The 25,753-nt window shown below is 40.0% G+C and overlaps 1 protein-coding gene across 1 annotated transcript in view; it reads right to left on the reverse strand.

The window, feature by feature from the left end:
- Nucleotides 1-25,753, reverse strand: part of FBXL20 (F-box and leucine rich repeat protein 20) — an 82,572-nt gene extending 56,819 nt beyond the window's left edge. Inside the window, 2 exon segments of the mRNA XM_045526364.1 lie at nt 25,399-25,453; nt 25,455-25,753. Of these exon segments, the coding sequence (XP_045382320.1) occupies nt 25,399-25,453; nt 25,455-25,546 (147 nt within the window). The 5' untranslated portion in view covers nt 25,547-25,753.

A 25,753-nucleotide genomic window follows, 5' to 3' on the forward strand; every position in this document is an offset into this window, starting at 1 on the left:
ATGTTGGTCTTACTAACCAATAGTGGCCCCAAACCACTGCTAGCTGAGGATTAGAGAGACAAGAGCTACACAGAGTAATAGCTTCCCATAGACCTCTCCACAAACTCCCACAGGTGGTATTTTTGCCAGTTGTTCCACAGCTACATGACATGAATCATACTTTCCCCCCATTCCAATAGCATATTTCCACTGTTCTTCCAGCCTCCACCAGTAGACTTCTTGCCACCCTTTCAGCCTCTGTCTGCTACCTGATCCCAAAGCCAATGCCATATTCTAGGTTTTTATTATTGCAATACCCTACACTTCTAAGTATCAATTTCTGTATCAAGCAAAATTCAGTCAGAACAGCAAAGTCACCAGAGTATTAGAGAATAGGAATTAATTATATGAATCACACCATAATGCAATTATGGCAAGACCCAGAGGAGTGAAGGTATAGAAAAGGGAATGGGAGGATCAGAGAATGAGGCATCATCTAATCAATCTGATAAGCTAAGGACATACAACTGCCAAGGTGAGGCTGTCAATGGGGAGTTTGTGGAGAGGTCTTTGGGAGGCTGTTACTCTGTAAGCTGCAAATAATAAAGTAATTATAGTAATGTGAGATATAAGCTAAAGAGAACAGTACAGTTTGTAAAGAATTTAAGAAATATGGATCCATGCAAAGCTGGAGGCCAAAATAAATAAGTAAATATATAGAGAGCCTAGAACTAACTTGATTGCAAAATAAAACTATTCCTCATATTCTGTCTCTTGGGCCTTTAAGATTCTCAAAACAAGAAATTTCCTAAAGGTAAATATCAGATCAAGGGTGTGGCTCTAAATTCTTCTTAAGACCTCAGAAAGATTTAAGGCCATGCCTAGTATATTCTCTCAACTAGTTAAAAGGGCCTCTAAGAAGCTTAAGAAATTATGCCACAGGAGCCTAATACAAACTAAGTAGAGAGAGGTCTTGAAATACGGACACAGATTTGGGACATGGAATGAACCAAGTCAGATTCAAAGAAAATGAAGGCAGAGAAAATGAGCCACTGCACCTGGCCTCATCCTTTCCTTTTAGAGTGGGAATGTCTGTGACCACTATTCTATCCCTGTGATACCACTGTATTTTGCATGTGTAGGATAAATAAATTTTCTTTTTACTTCATAGATCTCTATATCCAAAGGAAGTGCACCTGAGGAGCATTATCCACCTCTGAATTTGACACTAACAAAATCCAGGTCTTTAAGCTAATTTGGATAAGACTTTGGAGGTCTTGGAAGGAGATATTTTGCTGGTGTTAAGAATATGAATCATTGGTGCCAGATGGCCAACCGTGATAGAAACTTGTAGTAATGCCCTCCCACTCTTTTGTCAATTATACTTCAATGAAGGTGTGTAAAAAATTGATTTATGCCTCACCAGGCATTCTATTGTTATAGTTTGTGAGCTTGACGGTGTGATCCCAATATTCACCATAAGGGGTAACTGGTGATGGCAGAGGCTATGACAAGAAGTCACACTGTGCTTTTAGTCTACTTTGGAACTAAATGAACCCGCGTATCAGATGACAGCTTGTAAATGTTGTTTTAGTAAAGTAAAATCATTCTTCTAATTTAAAAAATTTCCAGTTGCATCATTTACAAAACCGCTCTAGGGCTCAGGCTTGCAATCCTAGCACTTTGGGAGGCCAAGACAGGAGGATCCCTTGAGGACAGTTCAAGACTAGCCTGGGCAATGCAGCAAGATCCCATCTCTACAAAAAATCTTTAAAAATTAGCCATGCATGGTGGTGCACACCTGTAGTCCTAGCTACTCAGAAGGCTGAGCCAAGAGGTTCCCTTGAGCCCAGGAGTTTGCGGCTGCAATGAGCTATGACTGTACTACTGTACTCTAGCCTGGGTGACAGATCCTATCTCAAAAAAGAAAAAAAGTAAAAAAATTGCTCTAGTAAACTTTCCTTAATTAAAAATTTATTGTAGATAATCAAAACCAGCATTAAATGCCCTTCTGCATTCTTTACAAATATGTATTAATAAATGAAACTACATACCTAAAAAAATCAATCCCCAATGACTCATCTCTTTGTGGCAATGACCCTTTGCAATGTGATTTTGCTGCTCCTCCCTTCAAAACATGGGGTCTATTTTTCCCCACCCTTGAATCTAGGTTGACATGGTAACTTGATCTGACCAAAAGAATATGTTGGAAGTAACACTGTGTGATTTCCAAGGCTAGCCCTTAAGAGACACTGAAGCTTCGCCCTCCTGAAACACTCCTGCTGCCATGTAAGGAAGTCCGGGCTAAACTTCTGAATGATGAGAGATCATGTGGAGAAAAAGAATAAGCTGACAGCAACACCAACGTCTCAAACCATAAATGAGGCTATCTTAGACACCTGAGACCCAGACAAGTCACCAAATGGCTACAGCCTCATGAGTGATCTTTTGGAGAGACAGCAGAACTGCCAGGCTGAATAATTGTTTTAAGCCACTAAGATGTAGGGTGGTTAGTTAGACAGCAAATACTGCAAAAACAAATTGTAAGTTTCAAAAGTTTGACTCATGATCTAAATTTCATAGAATATTTCTAACATACAAAGATAGCCTAACATAGGTCAAATCTTTTGGTGGCAGGAAAATTTTAGTAAGACATTAAATGAATTTTCATAAAGAAATCCAGATTTGAAGCAGATTTTTAAAATATTTTTTTCCCATAAGTAATTTTTACTGATTATGCCATTCCCTCACTCAACCAACACCAGATGTTTTTCCAGTTGGCTGGGTTTCTTGCCAGAATCTAAACGGAAAAACATTTTTGTATGGCTAAATAAACCTAAAACAAATAAGTTTATAATTCCTCCACCCAACTCTTGTCCCAAGTAGAAATATAATTGCTTTTTAGAAGCAAACTATTGGCCAGGTGCAGTGGCTCACACCTGTAATCCTAGCCCTCTGGGAGGCTGAGGCAGGAAGATCACTTGAGGTCAGCAGTCCAAAACCAGCCTGAGAGTAAGAGCAAGACCAATCTCTACCAAACATAGAAAAAAATAGTGTGGTGTGGTGACATGCACCTGTAGTCCCAGCTACTGGGGAGGCTGAGACAGGAGGATTGCTTCAGCCTATGAGTTTGAGGCTGCAGTGAGCTATGATGACACCACTGCACTCTAGCCCGGGCAACAGACTGAAACACTGTCTCAAAAAAAGAAGCAAACTACTGTGCGCTGCCATCTCATGACTAAATTTTTCCTTAGAAAGAAATCTCTAGTAAAAACACCAAGGAAAGGATACATTTAGAAAACAGACAAGTTACTTAATAGGTCAAACTTTCTGCTTTGGACACCTTCTAACATCTCACTTAATATTCTGAGCTTCCTTTTACACTGACTTCTGTTTTGTTTACTGAACCAAAATCTATGTTCACTCCGTGAACTTTGAAGAACTCCTGGATATGACTGGATCTCATGTTGAACTAGTGCTGCTCAATCCTGGAAATCTTCTACTGAAAACTTCTTTTAAAGTTATGAAGTGAAAGGAAAGAACCAAAAATTCTAAGTGACAAAATAATTTCATGTTCACTTCTCCCCCCACCCATTTCCCCCAGTTCTACCCCACCTATAAACACACAGAACAACTAGGAGGTAGATACTCTAAGATAAACAATGGGATTTTAAAAATTATTTCTAGAGATAGGGTCTCACTATATTGCCCAGGCTGGTCTCAAATTCCTGTGTTGGAGGGATCCTACCACCTCAGCCTCCCTAGTAGCTGGGACTACAGGCACTGGCCACTGCACCCAGCAACAATGGGATCTGACTCTGGATTAGCCAATCCCATATTCCAAAATATCATAGGAGTTGGTAAATCAAGGGAAAGTAGTTTGATTTCCTCATGTACAAATCTAGTCCATGTGCCAGAAACTGAAAACTGGCAGAATCTGTGGAATTTTCCAAGACATATGTCAGATAGTAATTTTACATTTCACTCACAAACACACATTCTAAGTCATCTTACTAATATGGAAATATTTCCAGAGCAATAGTATTTTAATATATCAATGCTATTAAATATTATTTGGATAAAAAGCATTCCCCTGCTTTAGAAAATATAAGGAACAAGTATATACTATCCTAGATTTCTTGTGTGCCAGAAATTATATTTTAGATTTATAAAGGAACCAAAAGAAACAGTATGTTAAATAAGAACAAAGATTCTTTAAAGCAGAAGGGAAGAAATAACTTTGTGTGTATTTTTTTTTTCCTTTTGTTTTTGAGACAAGGTCTCACTCTGTTGCCTGGTTAGAGTGCAGTGGCGTCGGTCGGCCTGGCTCACAGCAACCTCAAACTCCTGGGTTCAAGAGATCCTCCAGCCTCAGCCTCCCAAGTAGCCAGGACTATAGGTGTATGCCACCACACCTGGCTAATTTTTTCTATTTTTAGTTGCCCGGCTAATTTTTTTTTTCTATTTTTTAATAGAGATCGGGGTCTCTTATCCTTGGCTGTCCATCATATTCATGGCATTAAGAAGCTAAATGAAGCTCTTTGTAATTTCCATGACCCACAGTCTATATGCAGATTTTCATTTAGTTTCCTTGGCTTCCTTACTCTTACCACATATCTGATGTTCCTGGATCCAGAATCCTCACCTTCCATTTTCTTAGATTAAAACATCTCCAGTCTCCTAGAGGAAGTAGTAGTTTGGATAGTCTGTAACCACTTCGTATAATTATGGCTTTCAACTATTACCTGCTTTTAATCCTAAACCATATCCTTGTATTTTATCAGACCTTTTGCTACCATGTCATGAGTCTTACTGGAGGTTTTGTTGGGTATACTTGCTTCTGATAGTCCTCTCTGCAGAGGACTGAAGGTGTGACTTCCTCCACTTGGCTAAATCACTTAACACCATCCTATCTGTCTTAGGGAAAATTCTCAAACCATGTATTTCTCTCTGTTCACATAGTACAATAATCAACACAGAAGAAAACTTCTGTGACCAAATTGTGGGGGTAGGGGTCCCTACACACACCAAGCAGTGGTCACCAGCTGAGCGTCCTCTAATTCAATTCTAATACTATCTACCTAGAGATAGTGTCAGAGCCCACTGATTGAGGCTCAGTCCCCAAGACTGACCCCCCATCCTTAGACATCAGTTCCAAGTGGGGTCCTCCACAACTTTGGACTGACCTGCTATACCTCCAAGATCCCATGACCCGTTCTTTGGATTTGAGCAGCACATGAAACTCGGGGAAACCACTTATGCTTGTGAGTTTAGTATAAAGGATATTACACAAAGGATACAGATGAAGAGATGCATAGGGTGAGGTATGGGGGAAGGGGCACATCACCCTCTAAGAACCTCCACGTGTTCAGCTATCTGGAAGCTCTCTGAACTCAGGCCACTTGGGTTTATATAGAGATCCACCGAAATGAGATTAGCCTCCAGGGTATTAGAAGAGACTCTCTCTGGAATGAGGGTCTTAAGACCCACAAACAGAAAGGCAGCGAAGATTAGAGTCCTGCCTTGGGGCAGGTGAAAAGTCAGAGAGATTCTGTTTCCTAAGGATTGCTCCTAGGCCTATCACACTTAACAATGTCAAAAAGACTAACAAGGGTTATGGGAGTTATAAGCCAGGAACCATAGATGAAAATCAATATATATGTAGTCTCTTTTGTATGGAGACTACAAAGAAAAAAATTTTGTAAGATTCTGTAATGAATATTTTGTAAATAAAAGTACATTTAGCTACAATTTCCCATTTTCCCTAGGTATGACGACTTTTGGGATACTATATAATGCCACACTATTTTTTTAATCTTCAAAAAAATAGTTGAAATTTCTCATCTATTGTGGTTTGTTCTTTCACTCATTTATGTCCCTATGTTCTCAGGCCTCTTTTATTCATTATAATTTTAATGCTATTTAAAGAAGGTTAATAGATATACTGGGTCAAACCTCCATGTTTAATCAACAGTCCCATGCAACAGTTTTAGATGTCTTGGATAAAATCATAAAAAGTATAGTTTATTTACTAAACTTGTGGAGATGACAAAGCTCATTAGAATAAATAATGCCTTGGATAATAAAATTAGGATTCAAAATTACTTAAAAACGATGGTATCAAGAGGAAAGTGAACAGAGGTTAAGTTCCAAAATCTCATTTAGATTAAACATCTACCAGTTACATACATACAAAACTGGAAAACAAAAAAAACTTAGGGAGTTTTGGTATATCCTGAGTCAGTTATGTGACTTGCTAGAACAACAAACTATAATTTTAGAATATATCAATGACACATTTGAGAAAGGTGACTAAATATGTAGAGGATAGATCGATCCCAGGATAGTGAGATGATCTAAAAACTAAGTATTAAAAATGGTTACAGTATGAGAGATATTCAAACTCTAGAATGGAAGATTATAGTTTTCTGGAATATCTGAAGAACTGTCTTTAGAATAAAGTAATTGTATATTATTCCAGATAACCAACCTAGAAGAAATGGAGATAAGACATATGATGACAGATGTGAGCCTGGGCAACATACTGAGACCCTGTCTCTACCAAATATTAAAGAAATAAAAAATCAGCCAGGCATGGTAGCACACACCCATAGTCCCAGCTACTCAGGAGGCTGAGGTAGGAGGGAGGATAGCTTAAGCCCAGGAGTTTGAGACTACAGTGAGCTATGATCAGGCCAATGTGAGACCCCATCTCTGGGTGGGTAGGGTAGGAGGAAGACAGATGGGGCTCAAATAAATTTGTAAAGCAGTGAGCTCTCTCCATTACTAGTCAGCCAGCCTTCTCAATGTCAAGGATATCTTAAGGCCAGGCCAGGTGGCTCATGCCTATAATCTTAGCACTTTGGGAGGCTGAGGCGGGAGGATTACTTGAGCCCAAGAGTTGGAGGTTGGAGTGAGCTATGATGCCACTGCACTGTAGCCCAGGCGACAGACTGAGATCATGTCTCAAAATAAAACAAAAAAATCATAGACTGGATTTTTCATTTAGCAGAACTTGAAATATATGACCTTAAGATTCCTGACAATAAAAGAAGGAATGGAAATAAAGGAAACAAAAAGGGAAACAATAGAAATATATATAACTTACATAAGGATTACAGAATATACTGAGATTAATATAGGTTTACATTTATAGTTATGTTTCTTAAACATAAAAAGAAATATCAAAATTAAAATCAATGTAGATTGAAGAAAAAGTAGGCCAGTATCACTGCTGGATACACGAACAAATTAGGAATTAACCTACAACACAGGCTGGATGATAACTGTTCTTTGGCAATAATTGTTCAATCCTATCCCCAAACAGTGGTGATCCATGGCAAAATGAAAAAAACAAGGGCAATCATATTTTTCATAAATCCACATGCATTCCGTTTTTTAAATGTTTGGATTATATCCTTCAGATTTGGTATAAACTGGTCTGTATTTTACTTTTAAATATTAATGGTATACCGGTGGCTCACGCCTGTAATCCTAGCACTCTGGGAGGCCGAGGCGGGTGGATCGCTCGAGGTCAGGAGTTCGAGACCAGCCTGAGTAAGAGCGAGACCCTGTCTCTACTAAAAATAGAAAGAAATTATATGGCTAACTAAAAATCTATATAGAAAAAATGAGCCGGGCATAGTGGCGCCTGCCTATAGTCCCAGCTACTCAGGAGGCTGAGGCAGGAGGATCGCTTAAGCCAAGGAGTCTGAGGTTGCTGTGAGCTAGGCTGACACCACGGCACTCATTCTCGCCTGGGCAACAAAGCGAGACTATGTCTCAAAAGAAAGAAAAAAAAATATTAATGGTATACGATTTTAAAAACATTAGCAACCTTTTATTAGTCAGCTCCTCCTTCTCTCTTCCCTACTATTTTACTAATCCTAGGCTTCTGCGGATTTCCTGTTTTATAGAAGTGTTCTACAAAGATTTGTTTCTGAATGATGTTATGAGGCCATAAAAAATTAAGAAAAACATTCTCACAGATCTTTTTAAAAAACCCACTTATAGGCTCAAGCCCCTTGATGAATGAACAGAATTTTTAAAATTCAGCTATCCTTCCTCTGGGGCCATTCTCTTTTTGCGGAGTAAGATCCTCTGGGCTGGGAGCGCCATTACTCAGTGCGTATTCTTCTCACTTAATTGGCTCCTGCCTCTCATTTTCTGTCTGGGATCTTAGCCCCGTCTTCCTCTGGGTTTGGGATCCTAGGTCCTGAACTCCTCAAATTTGATTCCTCCAAAGTACAAATCTGACTTCTGTACGGCTGACAGTAATTGCCTAACTACTCAGGCAATTAAGCTCTATTAATAGAACTGTAAGCAAAGTCCTATAGATTCTAGGGAAGTAACAGAACATACCTACCTAGAGAATATTGGAATTTCTCAAGTAAACCAGCCCTAATCAAAAAAACATATATCCCCTATGTCCCAGGAATCCCACTTTTTTCTATTTAGCACATGTACACAAGAAGGCAATATACAGTAACATTTCCTGCATTTTTGTTTATAATGCCAACAAAGGAGAAATACCCTAAAAGTTCATTAATAGCAAAGTAGCCATAAAACTGGAACATTTATATAAAGGAATACTATGTAGCAGTTAAAAAAGAAATATATCTTTTTTTTTTTTTTTTAATTTTAGTAGAGACGGGGTCTTGCTGTTGCTCAGGGTGGTGAGGAACTCCTGACCTTAAGCAATCCTCCCACCTCGGCCTCCCAGAGCACTAGGATTACAGGCGTGAACCACTATGCCCGGCCTATATCTAGTAAATCTTTAGATATACTGTAGAGAGTTTCACCACCAAGTTTGTAACAGTCCTTATCTCTTGAAGTGAAGAAGGGTAAAGTGGAGAGGATCAGGCTAAGAGGAAGTGTCAGAGGTTGTTTCTGTTATACTTAAAAATGTTTTTAATTTTTAAAATAAATATTTATTCATGTACTACTAATATAAATTAAAATTTATTTTTAAAGGAGGGGAAAACAAGGTGCTAAACCATGTCCAGTATAATCTTACTTGCTCATAAAATGTGAAAATATAAAATAGATACATATTTATAAAAGGACACATAAATAATTAACAATGGTTACCTGTGAAGAATGAGGTGAGGAGAGGGGGGAAAATTACTTTTTACTTGGAACTCTTTTTAAGATGAACAGAAAATTTTATTTTAACTTCTCTTCCAACTAAAGCAACAGTTTAACCTCCATTTCCAGCCCCAACTTAAACCATAGGCCTAGTCCTCTGTCTTATTTTTACAAAACAGAAGTGGGTGGAAGACAGACATGTCACTGAAACACATTAAACTGAGGGACCTGAGGCTACTCTAGGACAACCAAAGGGGTTAAATATTCAAGTTTCCTTTAGCTAAAATAATGGTAACACTTCGCAGAGACCGCACAGTCCAACTCAGCTGCACTGAATGAAGCTACAAGACAATTTACTGAGCCAGTTCTTCATTAAATTTTGCTTAGACTTAAATCTGATTATTTCCTTTTTAAAAGAGTACCATTAGGCCGGGCGTGGTGGCTCACGCCTGTAATCCTAGCACTCTGGAAGGCCGAGGCGGGTGGATCATTTGAGCTCAAGAGTTCAAGACCAGCCTGAGCAAGAGCGAGACCCCGTCTCTACTAAAAATAGAAAGAAATTATATGGACAGCTAAAAATGTATATAGAAAAATTAGCCAGGCATGGTGGCGCATGCCTGTAGTCTCAGCTACTCAGGAGGCTGAGGCAGGAGGATCGCTTGAGCCCAGGGGTTTGAGGCTGCTGTGAGCTAGGCTGATGCCACGGCATTCTAGCCTGGGCAACAGAGTAAGACTATGTCTCAAAAAAGAAAAAAAGAAAAGAAAAAAAAAAAAGAGTATCATTAGCATGAAGCATAGTACCTACCTATAAATACTATATGACTGGCTATGGACCTTCAACCTGAATGTGTATTCAGTCTTAATTCCACAAACAACACTGTTTCCAATAAACACAATATGGAGTATATATATTCTCCCCCAGTTCCCATCCTGATGCTGCCTTGAATCCTATAGTTTTTCATTCTCACATTAATTCATCCCTGAAGAAATACTGTTACTGGGAATACTGACCAAACATTAGCCATATGACAACAACAAGAACATGTAAAGAACACAATAAATTGGATGCTAGCTAGGTATGTAGTACAGGCAGCTCCCAATTTACAATGGTTCAATTAAAGATTATTCAACTTCATGATGGCGCACAAGTGATATGCATTCCGTAGAAACTGTACTTCAAGTGCCCATACAACCATTCTGCTTTTCATTTTTAGTACAGTACTCAACAAATTACATGAGATTCAACACTGTATTATAAAACAGGCTTTGTGTTAGATAATTTTGCTCAACTGTAGGCTAATGTAAGTGTTCTGAGGGCAGTCAAGGTAGGCTAGGCTAAGCTATGATATTCGGTTAAGTTAGGTATATTAAATGCATTTATGACTTACAATATATTCAATTTGCAGTGGCTTTCTCACAATGTAGCCCCACTTGTATTACCAAGACTAAAAAGGTAATGTGATGAATTAATTATATAATTTATGTGAATATATGAATACATTTGACAGTGGTTAGTGGATCAGCTAGATCTTGACCATAACCCCCGACCACCATTTATGGGTGGGACCACTTTTAATGCAAATTTCACATTGTTCAAATAATAATCTAAATGCTTAAGAAAATGGTAATATTATTTGTTGGTATTCTTTCTGATATTGAGGCTGGGCGTGGTGGCTCATGCCTGTAATCCTAGCACTCACTCTGGGAGGCCGAGGCAGGTGGATCGTTTGAGCTCAGGAGTTCAAGACCAGCCTGAGTGAGACCCCATCTCTACTAAAAATAGAAAGAAATTATATGGACAACTAAAAATATATAGAAAAAATTAGCCAGGCATGGTGGCACATGCCTGTAGTCCCAGCTACTTGGGAGGCTGAGTCAGGAGGATCGCTTCAACCCAGGAGTTTGAGGTTGCTGTGAGCTAGGCTGACAGCCATAGCACTCTAGCCTGGGCAACAGAGTGAGACTCTGTCTCAAAACAAACAAACAAACAAAAATGTATTTTGATTCTACTAAATCTACTTGATCTTTTATCTAGAAATGTCTATGCTTACTTATAAATCATTGCTAGATTATTTATGATATCTACAACAATATCTACCTATCACTTCATTTTTGTGAATTCAATGTAGTATTTGGCATGTGGCAAATTTAAGTTTTGCTTTTTGGAACTTTGTGGAATTATTTTTTCCAAGTATTTTTGATCCGTGGTTGGTTGAGTCCACAAATATGGAGGGTCAATTGTACTTGCTACCTTTTATCTTTAATAATATGCTATCTGAAATTAAGTAAAGCACTACCCAGTCTTTGTAAGTCAAACGCAAGAACTAAACTTGCAAAAAGGCTGAAGACTGAAGTCTTATAAAGTTATACTCAAGGTTCTACAAATACTTAATATTACAAAACTTTTAATATCTCACTTTTGTCTTTATGATGATGAACTACACATAAAAAGGTAATTAGATCAGTTTTACTCAATATATGGATGATATATTAACAGTTTTTGGTCCAACTGTGATTCACTGCAAAGCATCTGAAAGGAATTTACTGCTTGGTGTGCTCTACACAGAATATTTGTTCATAGTTGTTTAGGGGAATTACTTAAGTTGGCTACTAAGCATGGCTAATACACCAAAGTATAGGTCCAACTCTCATACTTTGTAGTCCCCACACAATTCACTTTGTTCAATTCTATGGCCATAAACTCAAGTCGTAATCAATCCTAACGAAACATAAATGTCTGCTATGGATCAGAGGAAGACTAAGTTAGAAGGGGTGAATAGTTCAAAACAACCCATTCTTAGCCAGCATACCCTACAGGCAAGTAAAACAGACTTCAAGTCAACTGGATTGAAGTTCTGGCTTTTATACTTAGCTATTTAATGTTGGGGAAATAACAGCTTTTTGGAGCATCTGCTTTCTTATCTATAAAAAAACACAGAAATATCCTCTACCTAATATAAAAGGTTTTTTTAAATTAAGTTCAAATGAAATTATAAATGTGAATGTGCTCTTTAGTGTGTAAAACATTATATTAATTTGCTATTTGAAATAGTTCAAAATATCTATCCTACTAAAGGGGGCTCAGCAGGATATCCTACATATATGAGATTCAGCATTATTCAAAATCATTCATAAATCCCCTTAATAAGACTTATTCTTTCCCTTAAAAAGAAATGGAAGCTGGGCATGATGGCTCATGCCTGTAATCTCAGCACTTTGGGAGGCTGCAGTGGGAGGATCGCTTAAGGCCAGGAGTTTGAGACCAGCCTGGGCAATGTAGCGAGACCCCCTCTCTAAAAAAGAAGGGAATACTACATACTATATAATGAATTCCTAGAACCACTGGTGAAAGTTACTTTCCTGTTGTTTTTTCTAATCCTGTTTAATTTCTGCCTACATCTCTGGGGAATGTCTGGCTCTAGAGAAAAGCAGCTAGTCTGGTAAACTCTATCATTAGTAGTGTTACTGTTTTAGTCCCCTAAAGACGTATCAGTAAAACCAAAAGAATTTACTAGTAAAAACCTGACTATCTCCCTTGGTCCTCCCTTGTACCACGGAGAGAATGTCACACAGAAGGATAAGTAATCTGTACTTATATTTAAAAAAAAAAATACACCTGAGAGTAAAGTGCTACTGTTTTTAAAAGGGTGGATCAATGAATTTTATTTTCTTTTTAAAGCATTTTAAATAAAATGTAATGCATCTCACACAAGCAATGTGAGGACCACAGAAAGTGTGAATGCTTCTCACGAAATTGGTTCTTATCCGTACATATATCACTACATTTACCAAAACACTAAATTATGTTTCTCATATATCATTCTTCCTAACTAGACCACAAACTCCTCAAGGCAGAAACACCACCTTGGGGCACCTTTGTACCTTTAACACCTATCAATCTGACATAGTAGGTGCAAAATAAATGTTGACCAGAACTGAACTCCTACCAATAACATGCTCTGGTTTTCTATACTCTGACTTTTTAAACCCTGGACAAGGTCAGATAAACTCTGCTAACCTCCCAGACTATTTGTTCTTGGGAGTCTGGGGGGCAGTGTTGCATGGATTATTAATTTCAGTAGTGAAAATGGATGTATTTGATCATGTAAAACAGGTATATTTTAGGTGTTATACATTAGATACTGTACCTTGTCTCTAGAGCTAAAATATCCAGAATAGAAACCTGAGAAAAGTGGTATTGTTTTTATAAGATGTCAAATTCATGGTATATAAATCTACTCCCCTTGGAGTTCCAATTGCAAATGAGTAACCTTTGTCTTCCTTACCTCAATGTTCAACAGAAAATTATATCATTATCTCTTAGGGAGCTTCTGGGAAACATGCATGCCCAGATAGACTCCTAATCAAAGGACTGGGTGGTATCAAGGGATTAGTATTAGGCAAAAATTTTACTGGTGATTTTGAAGGCCATCCAGGTTACCTATCTGTCTCTAGCAGGGGCTTCAGCTGCAATAAAGGAAATGTATTTATGTTTTTTTTTTTGTTTCTTGAGACAGTGTCTCACTCTGCTGCCCAGGATGGAGTGCAGGGTTGAGATCAAGCTCACAGCAATCTCGAACACGTGGGCTCAGGCAATTCTCCCACCTCAGCCTCCCAAGTAGCTGGGACTACAGGCATGTGCCACCATGCTTGGCTAATTTTTCTTATTTTTGTAGAGACAGGGTCTCACTGTGCTGCCCAGGCTGGTCGCAAACTCCTGGCCTCAAGCAATCCTCCCCGCCTGAGCCTCCTAAAGTGCTACAATTATAGGCATAAGCCACTGTGCCAAGCCTAATACATTTACTTTCATTTATTTCTCCTTAGTAATATTCCTTTCACTTAGGGAGCACTATTAAAAAGCAAGAGTTTTGGGTTTAATTTTTCATTTTGAGGGGATTTTTTGTTTGTTTGTTTTGTTTTTTGAGATAGGTCTCACTCTGTTGCCTGGGCTAGAATGCAGTGGTATCATCATAGCTCACTGCAACCTCAAACTCCTGGGCTAAAGTGATCCTCCTGCCTCAGCCTCCCCAGTAGCTGGGACTACAGGAGGGCACCACAATGCCTGGCTGATATTTTTTATTTTTGTAAAGACGGAGTCTCGCTATGTTGCTCAGGCCAGTCTGGAACTCCTGGCCTCGAGCAATCCTCTCACCTCAGCCTCTCAAAGTGCTAGGATTACAGGCATGAGCCACCCTACCTTGCTGTGCTCTTAATTTTTAACTCACATTAATCTAGTTTGCATTATGATAGGAAAATAGATATTGGCAATCTTACTTCAGAGCTATAAAGGCAAAGAAAGGTTAAGTAGTTTTCCCCAAGGCTCAGTGTAAATTCAGAGTAGTGCCAAGATCAGGTCCATTGAGATCGTGATTCCTATATTTAGGCCAAACCTTTCCATCTGGACCAGACACTGAAGAGCTCAGATGAAATTTATGTCACTTAGGACCTATAATCTACATTTTAAGACATTAATATAATCTAAAGACAATTATTCTTTCTTACAGAACATGTTCACCTCAATAAAACTGCATTTTTTGCTGTGCTTAAAACAATTAGATCTAGATTTGGGAAGCTTCTTTTGCATAACCCCAGTTAGCTATGACTAAGAATACTGAATAGCAATGAAGCCTCTTACCTTCCTGCAGTTACCATTTGTGATAGAAAAATTATAGCATTAAATAAATGTTTTAATTTATCCAAGGAGCATTCAAAACATATCGAATTTCTTTTCTAAAAGTGGGTTTGTCGAAATAAATTGTGATGTAATTTTTTACAATGTGTATTTCTTTAGATGAAATACATGGAAAGAATTTTCAAAAAGCTGATAAGGATGAGTGTCAGGAAAGGGTATTGGCAATGTAGTGCTCTTTTAAAAAAATAAATATATCTTTACTTGTCTGTGTTTAGTCACATCATAGCTTATTTTCTACAAATCAAAGAAGAAAGAATGACCAGTTTCTGGGGGTAAAAGCTGACTAATTCAGTGTTTTAAATGTCAACTTACAGCTTGGTGCCAGATTCTCATTTTAGGAGACATTTATCCACATTTGTCTAACAATGAATACAACAATGATTGCAGTGTAAACTCCAGATTGAAACGCTACTAAATTATTACTGTTCAACTAGATTAAAACTCATAATTGTTCCTGTTTAATAAACCCAATATATAAAACAGAATCAGATAAAGAGATTAGTTTCATTCTTCTCTTTGTAAACAGATTTTTTCCTTTCATTACTAAGTTTCTTTGAAGCATTTAAAACCTATTTACAAACACTTCTACAAAATGCCTACTTACAAAACACTTCTCCCCAAAGTAATATAATAATAAACATCATTTATTGAGCCCTTACTGTATTGCAGACAACTTACTAAATGCTATATAAACATTACTGAATTTAATCCTCACAATCCAGTACAGCAGGAATTAATTATACCATTTTAGAGACTGAAAATTTGTAACTCAGAGATTAAATAACTTGTCCAAGGTCACACAGATGGAAGTCACAAACTGAGGGTTCAAACTTAGACTTCAAAGCTAATGCTCTTGGAAGCCCAAGGCAAGAGAATTGCTTGAGACCAGGAGGAGTTTAAGACCAGCCTGCACAACATAGGGAGATCTCATCTCAATAAAAATTTTTTTTTCTTTTTTTTTTTTGAGACAGAGTCTTGCTCTGTTGCCCCGGCTAGAGTGCCATGGAGTCAGCCTAGCTCACAGCAACCTCAAACTCCTGGGCTTAAGAAATCCTACTGCCTCAGCCTCCCGAGTAGCTGTGACTACAGGCATGTGCCACCATGCCCAGCTAATTTTTTCTACATATATTTTTAATTGGCCAGATAATTTCTTTCTATTTTTAGTAGAGACGGGGTCTCGCTCTTGCTCAGGCTGGTCTCAAACCCCTGACCTCGAGCGATCCACCTGCCTCGGCCTCCCAGAGTGCTAGGATTACAGGCGTGAGCCACCACACCCGGCCCAAAAATTTTAAAATTAGTTGTGTATGGCAGCATACATCTGTAGTCCTAGCGTCTCTGGAGGCTGAGGTGGGAGGATCGCTTGAGCCCAGGAATTTGAGGTTACAGTGAGCTATGACTGTGTCACTGCACTTCAGGCTGGGTGGATGAGTGAGATCCTATGTGTAAAAAAAAAAAAAGCTAATACTCTTGCTCTTAAATAGGGTCTATAGGTATACACAGATAAATTCCATAAATCCAAAGAAATAGGAATCACAGCACATGACCTCCATGATATCACAGTCATTACATCCATTTCCCACCCCCTTAGCAAAGGTGTTTATTTGGTCGGATATATGGTAGAGTTTTTTTGTTTTTATTTTTGTTTTTCAGTGTCCAGCTTTTTCTTAAAATCAAAATTCAGGGCAGAAACAGCAGGAATCCAAAGCAGCATACAGGATAAGATTACAAAGGCTAACTGGCTTTTCTTTACTAGCAGTAGTAAGCAAAGAAATTTAAGAACATTGGCAATAAATTAACTATCCAATCTCTCTACAGCGAATCACAGAATTTCCATGCTAGAAGGAACCTTAGAGTTGACACAATGTAGGTCCAGAGAGGTACCTAACCGAAGGTCACACAAATAATTGTAACACTAGAACCCCATTAGAGCATATGTAATACACAAAACATATATATGAGTACTTTTTGTTTCACAGTTCAGAAGTGAATTTTTTCCCTTTGTAAAATCCTGATATTGCCTTAAAAGCTTTCCTTCTTTCCTTACCCAAATTAATTTCAAAACTAGAACATTAGAAGATACAGATGATCTGGTTCAAAAAACAAGATGAAAAAAATGACATATGCTAACAAAAGAACTCTGGAAAACCTAGAAGCTAACATTTAGATTTTTTATTGCTGTGAATTGCAAATCCCTTCCTCCCTTTTTCTTTTCCCCACCCACCTCTAAAAAAGGAAAAAGAAAGAAAACAAAACTAGCTGTGAGGCCTGGCGCGGTAGCTCATGCCTGTAATCCTAGCAATCTGGGAGGCCGAGGCGGGAGGATCGCTCAAGGTCAGGAGTTTGAGACCAGCCTGAGCAAGAGCGAGACCCTGTCTCTACTAAAAAAATATAAAGAAATTAGCTGGACAACTAAAAATATATATAGAAAAAATCTGCCGGGCACGGTGGTACATGCCTGTAGTCCCAGCTACTCAGGAGGCTGAGGCAGGAGGATTGCTTAAGCCCAGGAGTTTGAGGTTGCTGTGAGCTAGGCCGACACCACGGCACTCTAGCCAGGGCAACAGAGCGAGACTCTGTTTCAAAAAAAAAAAAAAAAAAAACAAAACCTAGCTGTGATAACTGCAATTCAGGATACAATGAGTTGGTTATGACCTTTCCTGGGCCTGCCAACAAAGAGTGACATATGCATAAGAACAGGTATCCTACATTTAAGAACCTGCTCTAATCTAAAAATTTTACAGTTTTCTTTTTGCCTGTCCCTCCTGCCACATAAAATCCCTCAGTTTGCAGATAGTAAATCAAATACAAAGTACCCAGAATATCTATACCTATGGTGCTATCTTCTTCTTATTGCAAATTATCAATGAAACTAAGAATGCTTTTCCAGTTTTCACTTCGAAATGATTATGAAATTACATCTGCCTGCATCCTCCAGTCGATCAGAAAGTCACAGCAACAACAACCATAGTACTTGGTACATTTGATTGTATAAGTTTGGGCAGAGATTTGATATATTGTCAACCTTCACCTCAATGCTATTAGATATAATTTCTTTCTTAGCACCAAAGTAATGCCTAACATCAATTTACTACTCACTTTTATGGTGTTCTATTTCCCTTATTTAGTTTTTACTAGAAATTCCTTGGAACAAAGACAGAAATGATAAAAGAAATTGCCAATATCTCTTTCATAATAATTGTCTAAATCCTTGCCTACCATGATCTAATGTGACTTGAACTTCATAGCTATTTAAGAGACCGAATAAAAATGGATTAAATTAATTACATTTCCACATGACTACAACTGTCAGTTATGAGGCTTATTAAAGCCAACAGAATATCATAAAATCAAGTTTGAGGATACATGATTAGGGAATAAATAGGTAGGTTACCTATAGCTATAACTCACATGCCTACTAAATAGTTAAAGTCATTCTTTTAACAGAAACAGTCTTTAAAAGCTAATGCCTGCTGGGCACTGTGGTTCAAACCTGAGATCCTAGCACTTTGGCAGGGAGGCTGAGGCATGAGGATCACTTGAGGCCAGGAGTCTGTGACCAGCCTAGGCAACTTAACGAGACCCCTATCTCTACAAAAAAATAGAAGAATTAGCCAACCACAGTGGCACACACCTATAGTCCCAGCTACTCAAGAGGCGGAGGATTGCTTTAGTCCAGAAGTTTGAGGTTGCAGTGAGCTATGATGATGCCACTGCCCTCATAAAGAGCAAGCCTCTATCTCCTAAATAAATAAATAAACCAAAAAACAAAAAAGCTTACACAAATTTTCTTTTGGATTTATCACACTTTAATACATATCTTCATTTTTTCGAGGTATATAATTAAGATGAATCAAACACAAATACTATTGCACAGTTCAGTAACACCACCTATTGCTAGCTGCTACTAAGTTAAAATCTTTTATCAAGTGGACTCAAGTGCATTAAGACATAAAACTATAAAACCACAGTTAGATGCCTTAGTTTTTCTCAGTCAATATTTGGGTGAAGGGGTCTAATCTAAGAATTCACTTAGTCTAGAAGATCAAGTAGGAAAACAGTGTAAAGACAACTATGCACAAGCAGCTAAATTTGGTCAGTTTAAGGACATTCTTTCTTCTCCCTCCCTCCTTTGGATTTTCCTGGTGTCACGGAATATTTTATTTTGAACATCTAAAAATACCCTTGCAAAACCACAGTACTAGATAGATTACTGAAATTTTTAATTCAGTTTCCAATCTGTCACCAGTTAGGAAACAGTAAGGAAACAGTTAGAAAACAGTAAAGGGATAGGAAAGGAATCCTCAGCCTACAACAAAATCACTTACAAATCTGCAAGAAAAATGAGACCAAGACTTGAAAAGATCCAACTGTGGGGATGGAAATAGATGGATTTTTAAAATTAAGATTAAAAAGCATCACTTGTACTGACAATTAAAACTGACAAAATGACCTAAAACATAAGAATATAAGACTTTAAAAGTGTTACTATTCTAGACTTAATGAATGAAAATCTTCAACACATAAATAGATTATACCTAAGAATGTAGCACTTAAATTTATCAAGAATATATTTTGTAAAATTTTTGCCAAGCAATAGATTTTTAATGACTCAATGGAAAACACAGCAATTTTCAATATGTAATGGTTTATCTGGTTTTTTATACACATTGATTTTTAAATAATGGATACTATAAGTACCAGATATAATGCACTGTGTTTCAAAAGATAACAGTACCAATGATTACACAATAAAGAAACACCAATAAACACTATTTGAAAAGGACAGATTGTCTATTAGGGCCTAATAAGCCTAGGCCTGTAATCTGGATTTTCTATTATGTTAAATAACTGTTTTCAAATCTATCTCTAGAGTTTAGTTAAAAACAAAATTCTGGCCGGGCGCGGTGGCTCACGCCTGTAATCCTAGCTCTGGGAGGCCGAGGCGGGTGGATCGCTCGAGGTCAGGAGTTCGAGACCAGCCTGAGCAAGAGTGAGACCCCGTCTCTACCAAAAATAGAAAGAAATTATCTGGCCAACTAAAAATATATATACAAAAAAATTAGCCGGGCATGGTGGCTCATGCCTGTAGTCCCAGCTACTCGGGAGGCTGAGGCAGTAGGATCGCTTAAGCCCGGGAGTCTGAGGTTGCTGTGAGCTAGGCTGATGCCACGGCACTCACTCTAGCCCGGGCAACAAAGTGAGACTCTGTCTCAAAAAAAAAAAAAAAACAAAATTCTTTAGTTTTACTAGTACTCTTTCCCATTGCAGGGCTTTTGAAAGAGTGAAACAAATGACTCTCACCCAACTGGAAAATTATTACTATGTAACAGTACTGTAAGTCTAAGGTTACAATCTTTTTTTTTTTTTTTTTTTTTTTGAGACAGAGTCTCACTTTGTTGCCCGGGCTAGAGTGAGTGCCGTGGCGTCAGCCTAGCTCACAGCAACCTCATACTCCTGGGCTTAAGCGATCCTACTGCCTCAGCCTCCCGAGTAGCTGGGACTACAGGCATGTGCCACCATGCCCGGCTAATTTTTTTTTCTATATATATTTTAGTTGGCCAGATAATTTCTTTCTATTTTTAGTAGAGACGGGGTCTCGCTCAGGCTGGTCTCGAACTCCTGACCTCGAGCGATCCACCCGCCTCGGCCTCCCAGAGTGCTAGGATTACAGGCGTGAGCCACCACGCCCGGCCTAAGGTTACAATCTTAAACAAAATACTGGAGCAGCTGTTTCAGAAGAAATGACCAAGGAAATATGGTCCTCTGCTTTTATTTTAAAAAATCACACCTTCAAAGTATTTTGGAACAAAATGTAATGACTGATCTAACACCACCTTTGTTTTACAGAGAAGGGAAATCCTCAAGCTACACAAGTGAAAAGAAATGATCAAAGTTACAATTAGTTGATGGCAAAAATCAAGATTAATTAATATCCAGTTCTCTTAATTCCCAATGTAGTTATGTTCTTTTTGTCATGCCACATTTTATGATTTGTGTGAGTTTTGATAAATTGAGTTGATAAAATGAAGAAAGCAGACAAAGAAATATTACAACCTAGTGTTACAGGTTGTATGTAATATTACAGATTTGTAAGAAAGGCAGTGAGGTATAATGAAAAACACTAACGAACATGGATTCAAAATACCAAACCAAGTGTATTGCTTCTCAACTCGTGTGCCCTTACCACCTCCAGGCACTGTTTAAACTGTAAAATGGTATCTGAATGTCAGTTAATGTTGCCCCTAAGACTTTTTTTTAACATCAGGCTTTTTAATAAACCCAAATAAGACTTTTCCTTCAACAGTATTACACCCTCATGATGGAGCTACTAAGACCATGACAAAGTGGAGAAGCTTACTAAAAACAGTCTAAACTTGGATTCAAGGGCTAGCCTAGATATTTAAACACTAATCTTACTGAGTGTTAAGATAATGTAAGTTATGGCACTTAAAATGAGGGACAGATTCATTCTCTTGACAGCAAATACAAAATAAAATATACTGGATGAAAAACTTTGGGGAAGCTCTTTTTCACACGCTTTATGGGCTTTCTGCTAAGTTATGCTAAAAACAGAGCAGGGTAACAGAGTAATACAATAAAAAAGTATTTGAATAACAAATTTCAATTAAGTGACAATAAAGTGTTCAAATAAGTGATAATACAATTCTGCACACTCTGTGTTAACCTGTAAGGTTATTATTGCATAGATTTAATGCCAAAATCATACAGCAAGAACAACATGAATTTTTACATCTCTAGATCTCTTTAACTCTTTATCCAATCGTCATGTACTTTTGGCTGTTCTACAGGATGCTACATATCTGGCTAACAGGTACTATCCCTTGGTTTTTACCTTAAATTTTTTTTTCTACAACTCTATCCCCTACTGTGAAATTTAAAGTATATAGCCTCCAGTTACAACATCCAAAGTATACCACACAAAACATTCCCTATGAAAGGATTATAATGAATGAACTACAGAAAGATTGTAAGATCATAAGTTTCAGATAGATATCTTCTTCAAGAAAAAGAAATCTGGCCAGGCACAGTGGCTCACACCTGTAATCCTAGCACTCTGGGTGGCTGATCACTTAAGGTCAGGAGATCAGCCTGAACAAGAACAAGACCCCATCTCTACCAAACATAGAAAACATTAGCCAAGTGTGGCATCACACGCCTGCAGTTCCAGCTACTTGGGAGGCTGTGGCAGGAGGAACACCTGACCCAAGAAGCTTGAGGTTGCAATGAGCTATGATGATGCCACTGCATTCTACCTGGGTGACAGAGACTCTGTCTCAAAAAAAAAAAAAAGAGTAAAAAAAATCATTTGATGTAAATGTTTTAGATGTGAAAAGCCTGTTTTATTTACCTATATCTTTCATGGATAGAAAGTAAACATTTACGATATTTTCAACAAATTAGCAATAAGTTATTATTTCATAAGAGGCCAGTTACCAATTGTCTCACTACTTATAAATTAGGTCAATAAGAAGGTAAATGGTTTTAATACTCAGATAGTTAAACTCATTAAAACATATCATTTCTAGCCATTCTCATTTGTATCCTGGCATGGAACACTTCACATCATACTAAAAGAATAGCGTTTGGTTTATAAGCAAACACCTTCAATCATGAACATTACACAAAGAGGGTTCCCCACTTAATTCTTATTTTTCCTTCTCAGATCACATTTAGAAAGCTTTAGTTGCCAGCTACATAACAATCAAGGTAAACAGAAATGCTTAATAAAGCAATAAACTTTCTTGTAATGTCAGTATGCCATCACTACAGACAAATTATAAATTAAAATAGAAGACAATTATCAAAACAAGAAATAGCTATGTAATTTTTAAAAACACACCACAAGAATTCTTTCCAGCAATTATTCAACCTAAAATGAATAGCAAAATGATAAAGAGCTATTATTGCAGCAGTAAAAAGGCTATCCCCCACTCAGATCTTCAGTATTTGGGACTCCCTCTCAAGACTCCTGTTAACTGCTATGTCTATTCAGCAATGTTAATGAAATTCTGGACTTTTATACATTAGTACTGAATATGAACCCACCATAAATTAACCTTACTGGGTCTCTCTACATTAGGGCAACACAATGTCCTATTAAATACCAAATAATACCTAGAGTAATACTGTCTTCTCATGATTAAATTAAGTATGAAGATTCTAAGAGGACTAAGTCTTTTGAGAGTCTCACTCTCTTGTCCGGGCTAGAGCGCCGTGGCGTCAGCCTAACTCACAGCAACCTCAAACTCCTGGGCTCAAGCGATCCTTCTGCCTCAGCCTCCAGAGTAGCTGGGACTACAGGTATGTGCCACCATGCCCGGCTAATTTTTTCTATACATTTTTAGTTGTCTGGCTAATTTCTTTCTATTTTTAGTAGAGACGGGGTCTCGCTCTTGCTCAGACTGGTCTCTGAACTCCTGACCTTGAGCGATCCTCCCTCCTTGGCCTCCCAGAGTGTTAGGATTACAGGCGTGAGCCACCGCGCCTGGCCAAGACCGAGACTTTGATTTTCTCCACTCTTCACCTGTAGCAGTAACGCTGTAGCTCTTAATTTAAACTTCCCCCAAACTCTTCCTATCTTGATCTTTGTGGATAAATTCAAATATTTTTTTCCCGTAAGGATAAAAAGAAATCAAGGAATAGACTAAACTGAAGACCCTTAGGTAAAATTTCCACCCCCTACACCTCGTTGTCGAGTTTCTTGACACTTGTGTCTCACCGTCTTACAATTTCATCTTTCAAATGGAGATTTAAAAAACACTGAGATGTACACTAAGTTGTGAGTGATCCCAGGGCAGCCTGATTCTCTGCCAGAAAAGGCCAGGTAACAGTTACTCTACTTGTATAAGTTTTTCTCTTACCCCCTCAGTGAACCTTCCAATGTATTATTACACTGTTGTAATTCATCGGTGGTTAACAATACTCCACTTCCCAAAGGAATCCCTTCCCTACAAGGTAACTACTCCCTACAGGCGCTTTCACACCATCCATTCCTCAATTCCAAGGCTCTAAACCTCCCTCGCCAGAGGAGGAAAAGTTCCTAAGAGACAGATTAACTGGAATGGATTTTCTCAAGTCTGTCAGACTTTCGTCCCAATCTCAAAGCATGCAGACATCTAGAGGTTCCCAGAAACAATGAGCTACAAAGTACAGACTAAACGGGAAAGAAGAGGAAGTATCAGAACAATACCCAAACCAAACAGCACCGAAAACCCGTGGTCGCCTCTATCATCTCAGTGTACCACCCCCACTTCCCTAGTTTAATCAATGTCTCAAACCCGGAGAAACGGCCCCCAGTCCATTGTTTCCCCCTCTACAGACAACAAACGCTTCACGAAGGTGGCGGAAAGAAACAGGCTCTGGTCGAAGGGAGCCGTGATGCTTTTACTGCCGGGTGGAAGGAGGCAAGCCAAGGGTTGTGTAAAGAATGGAAAGCTGAGTGATCCTGGGGGGAGGGGGGAATTAGGGCGCCAGAGCTAATCCCTCGCCGGGGCCCGCCGGTGGGAAGAGGCAGGAGGCGAACACTCGGGAGGACTAGGGCAGCCAGGCAACACCGGGCTTTCGGTTCTCGAGAAAGGGGAGAGAAGTCTGGCAACCCCACCGGTGGGTGGGTGGCGGCGCCTGCAAGGGAGGAGGCTCCGTGCGGAGCAAATGTTTCGGGGTAAGGGAGCAAGACTGCCCTTCCTCATGCCGCCAGAGCCCCCCAAGCTCACACCTCAAACCTGCTCTTGGTCACTCCGTTCACGTCCCTCCTCATGGGGCCGGCGGGTGCGGCCCGGGCGGGCGCTGCGGCGTGCGGAGTGCAAAGACAGGGGGCCCTGGGCAGGCCCGGGAGTTCCGGGACCGGGAGGAGGCGGAGGAGGGGCAAGGCCGGGGCCGTCGGACGCGGAGGAATGACCTCTGAGCTCCGGCGAGGCCTCCACCACCTCCCGCGGCGCCGGCGGCCGCGACGACTGCTCGTCGCTAGCTCGGCTATCTCCCCAGCCTCAACTTCAACCCAAAACAAAAACACTCCCCACTTGCCAGCAACGGCGCTTCTCATTGGGCAGAGCCGCCCGGGCCTCGGAACGCCACGGGAGGGGGAGGGGAAGGGGGAAGAGAGGGTGGGGAGGGAGGGGGGAGGGGAAGAAAGGGGGAGGGGAGGGGGGAGGAGCGCGCGGCAGCGCCGCCAGACCACCCCTCCCCCACCTCGGGCGCAGCCCCTGACCGTGCGACCGGGAGCAGCCGGAGTGCGGCTGCAGCGGCGGCGGCGGCGGCGGCACGAGCCTCCTCCCGCCTCCGAGGCAGGCGAGCCCGCCGGGAGAAGGAGAGGCAGGGAAGTGCCTATATGTCTCTGTGTGTGTGTGTGAAAAAGGGGGCGGCTGTGGGGCGGGTGCGAGTGTGCTGGTGCTCGCGGACGGGTGACAGAGAGGAAAGCAGGACCGCACACTGCACGGGAACCCCTTCTTCGGCCCAGTGTCCCCCTCTCCTTCCTCTCCGCGGGCAAACAGACACGCACACAGAACCGGAGCTCTCTGCCTAGACCCCCCCAACCGCCAGTCTTGTCGCTTCTTCCCCAGGAGCTTGTGCTGGCACACACACCCTTCCCGACCACCCTATTCCCTTCCCCTATCACTCACTGTCGCCTTGAACCCAAAGTGCAGCAGGCGGTCCCTGCTCGGAGCCATTTTCCTCTTTCTGGATGTCTCTAGATTGGGGCAGAGCTGCTGCTGCCGCCGCCGCCTCTGCTGTTGCCGCCGCCGCCTCCCACGTCCCGGTGGATTGCATTACGGGGTGCTACAGGGAGGCCTGGGGGCCCGCTTCGGGACGTGTGTCTCCCCGTGCATGGCTCGGGAGGGCAGGGACTAATAGCGTTGAGGGGCAGGCCGAGCGCCCCGCTCTGGTCCGGGGATCGCAGCGAGGCCGCACCTTGGGCCTCGGGGGTCAGGGGGTGCAGTGGTGGAGCCGGGCAACCATTCCTGTCGCTGGGGGAGG

The sequence above is a fragment of the Lemur catta genome, chromosome 15 (assembly GCF_020740605.2).
Source record: "Lemur catta isolate mLemCat1 chromosome 15, mLemCat1.pri, whole genome shotgun sequence".
Taxonomy (NCBI): Eukaryota; Metazoa; Chordata; class Mammalia; order Primates; family Lemuridae; genus Lemur; species Lemur catta.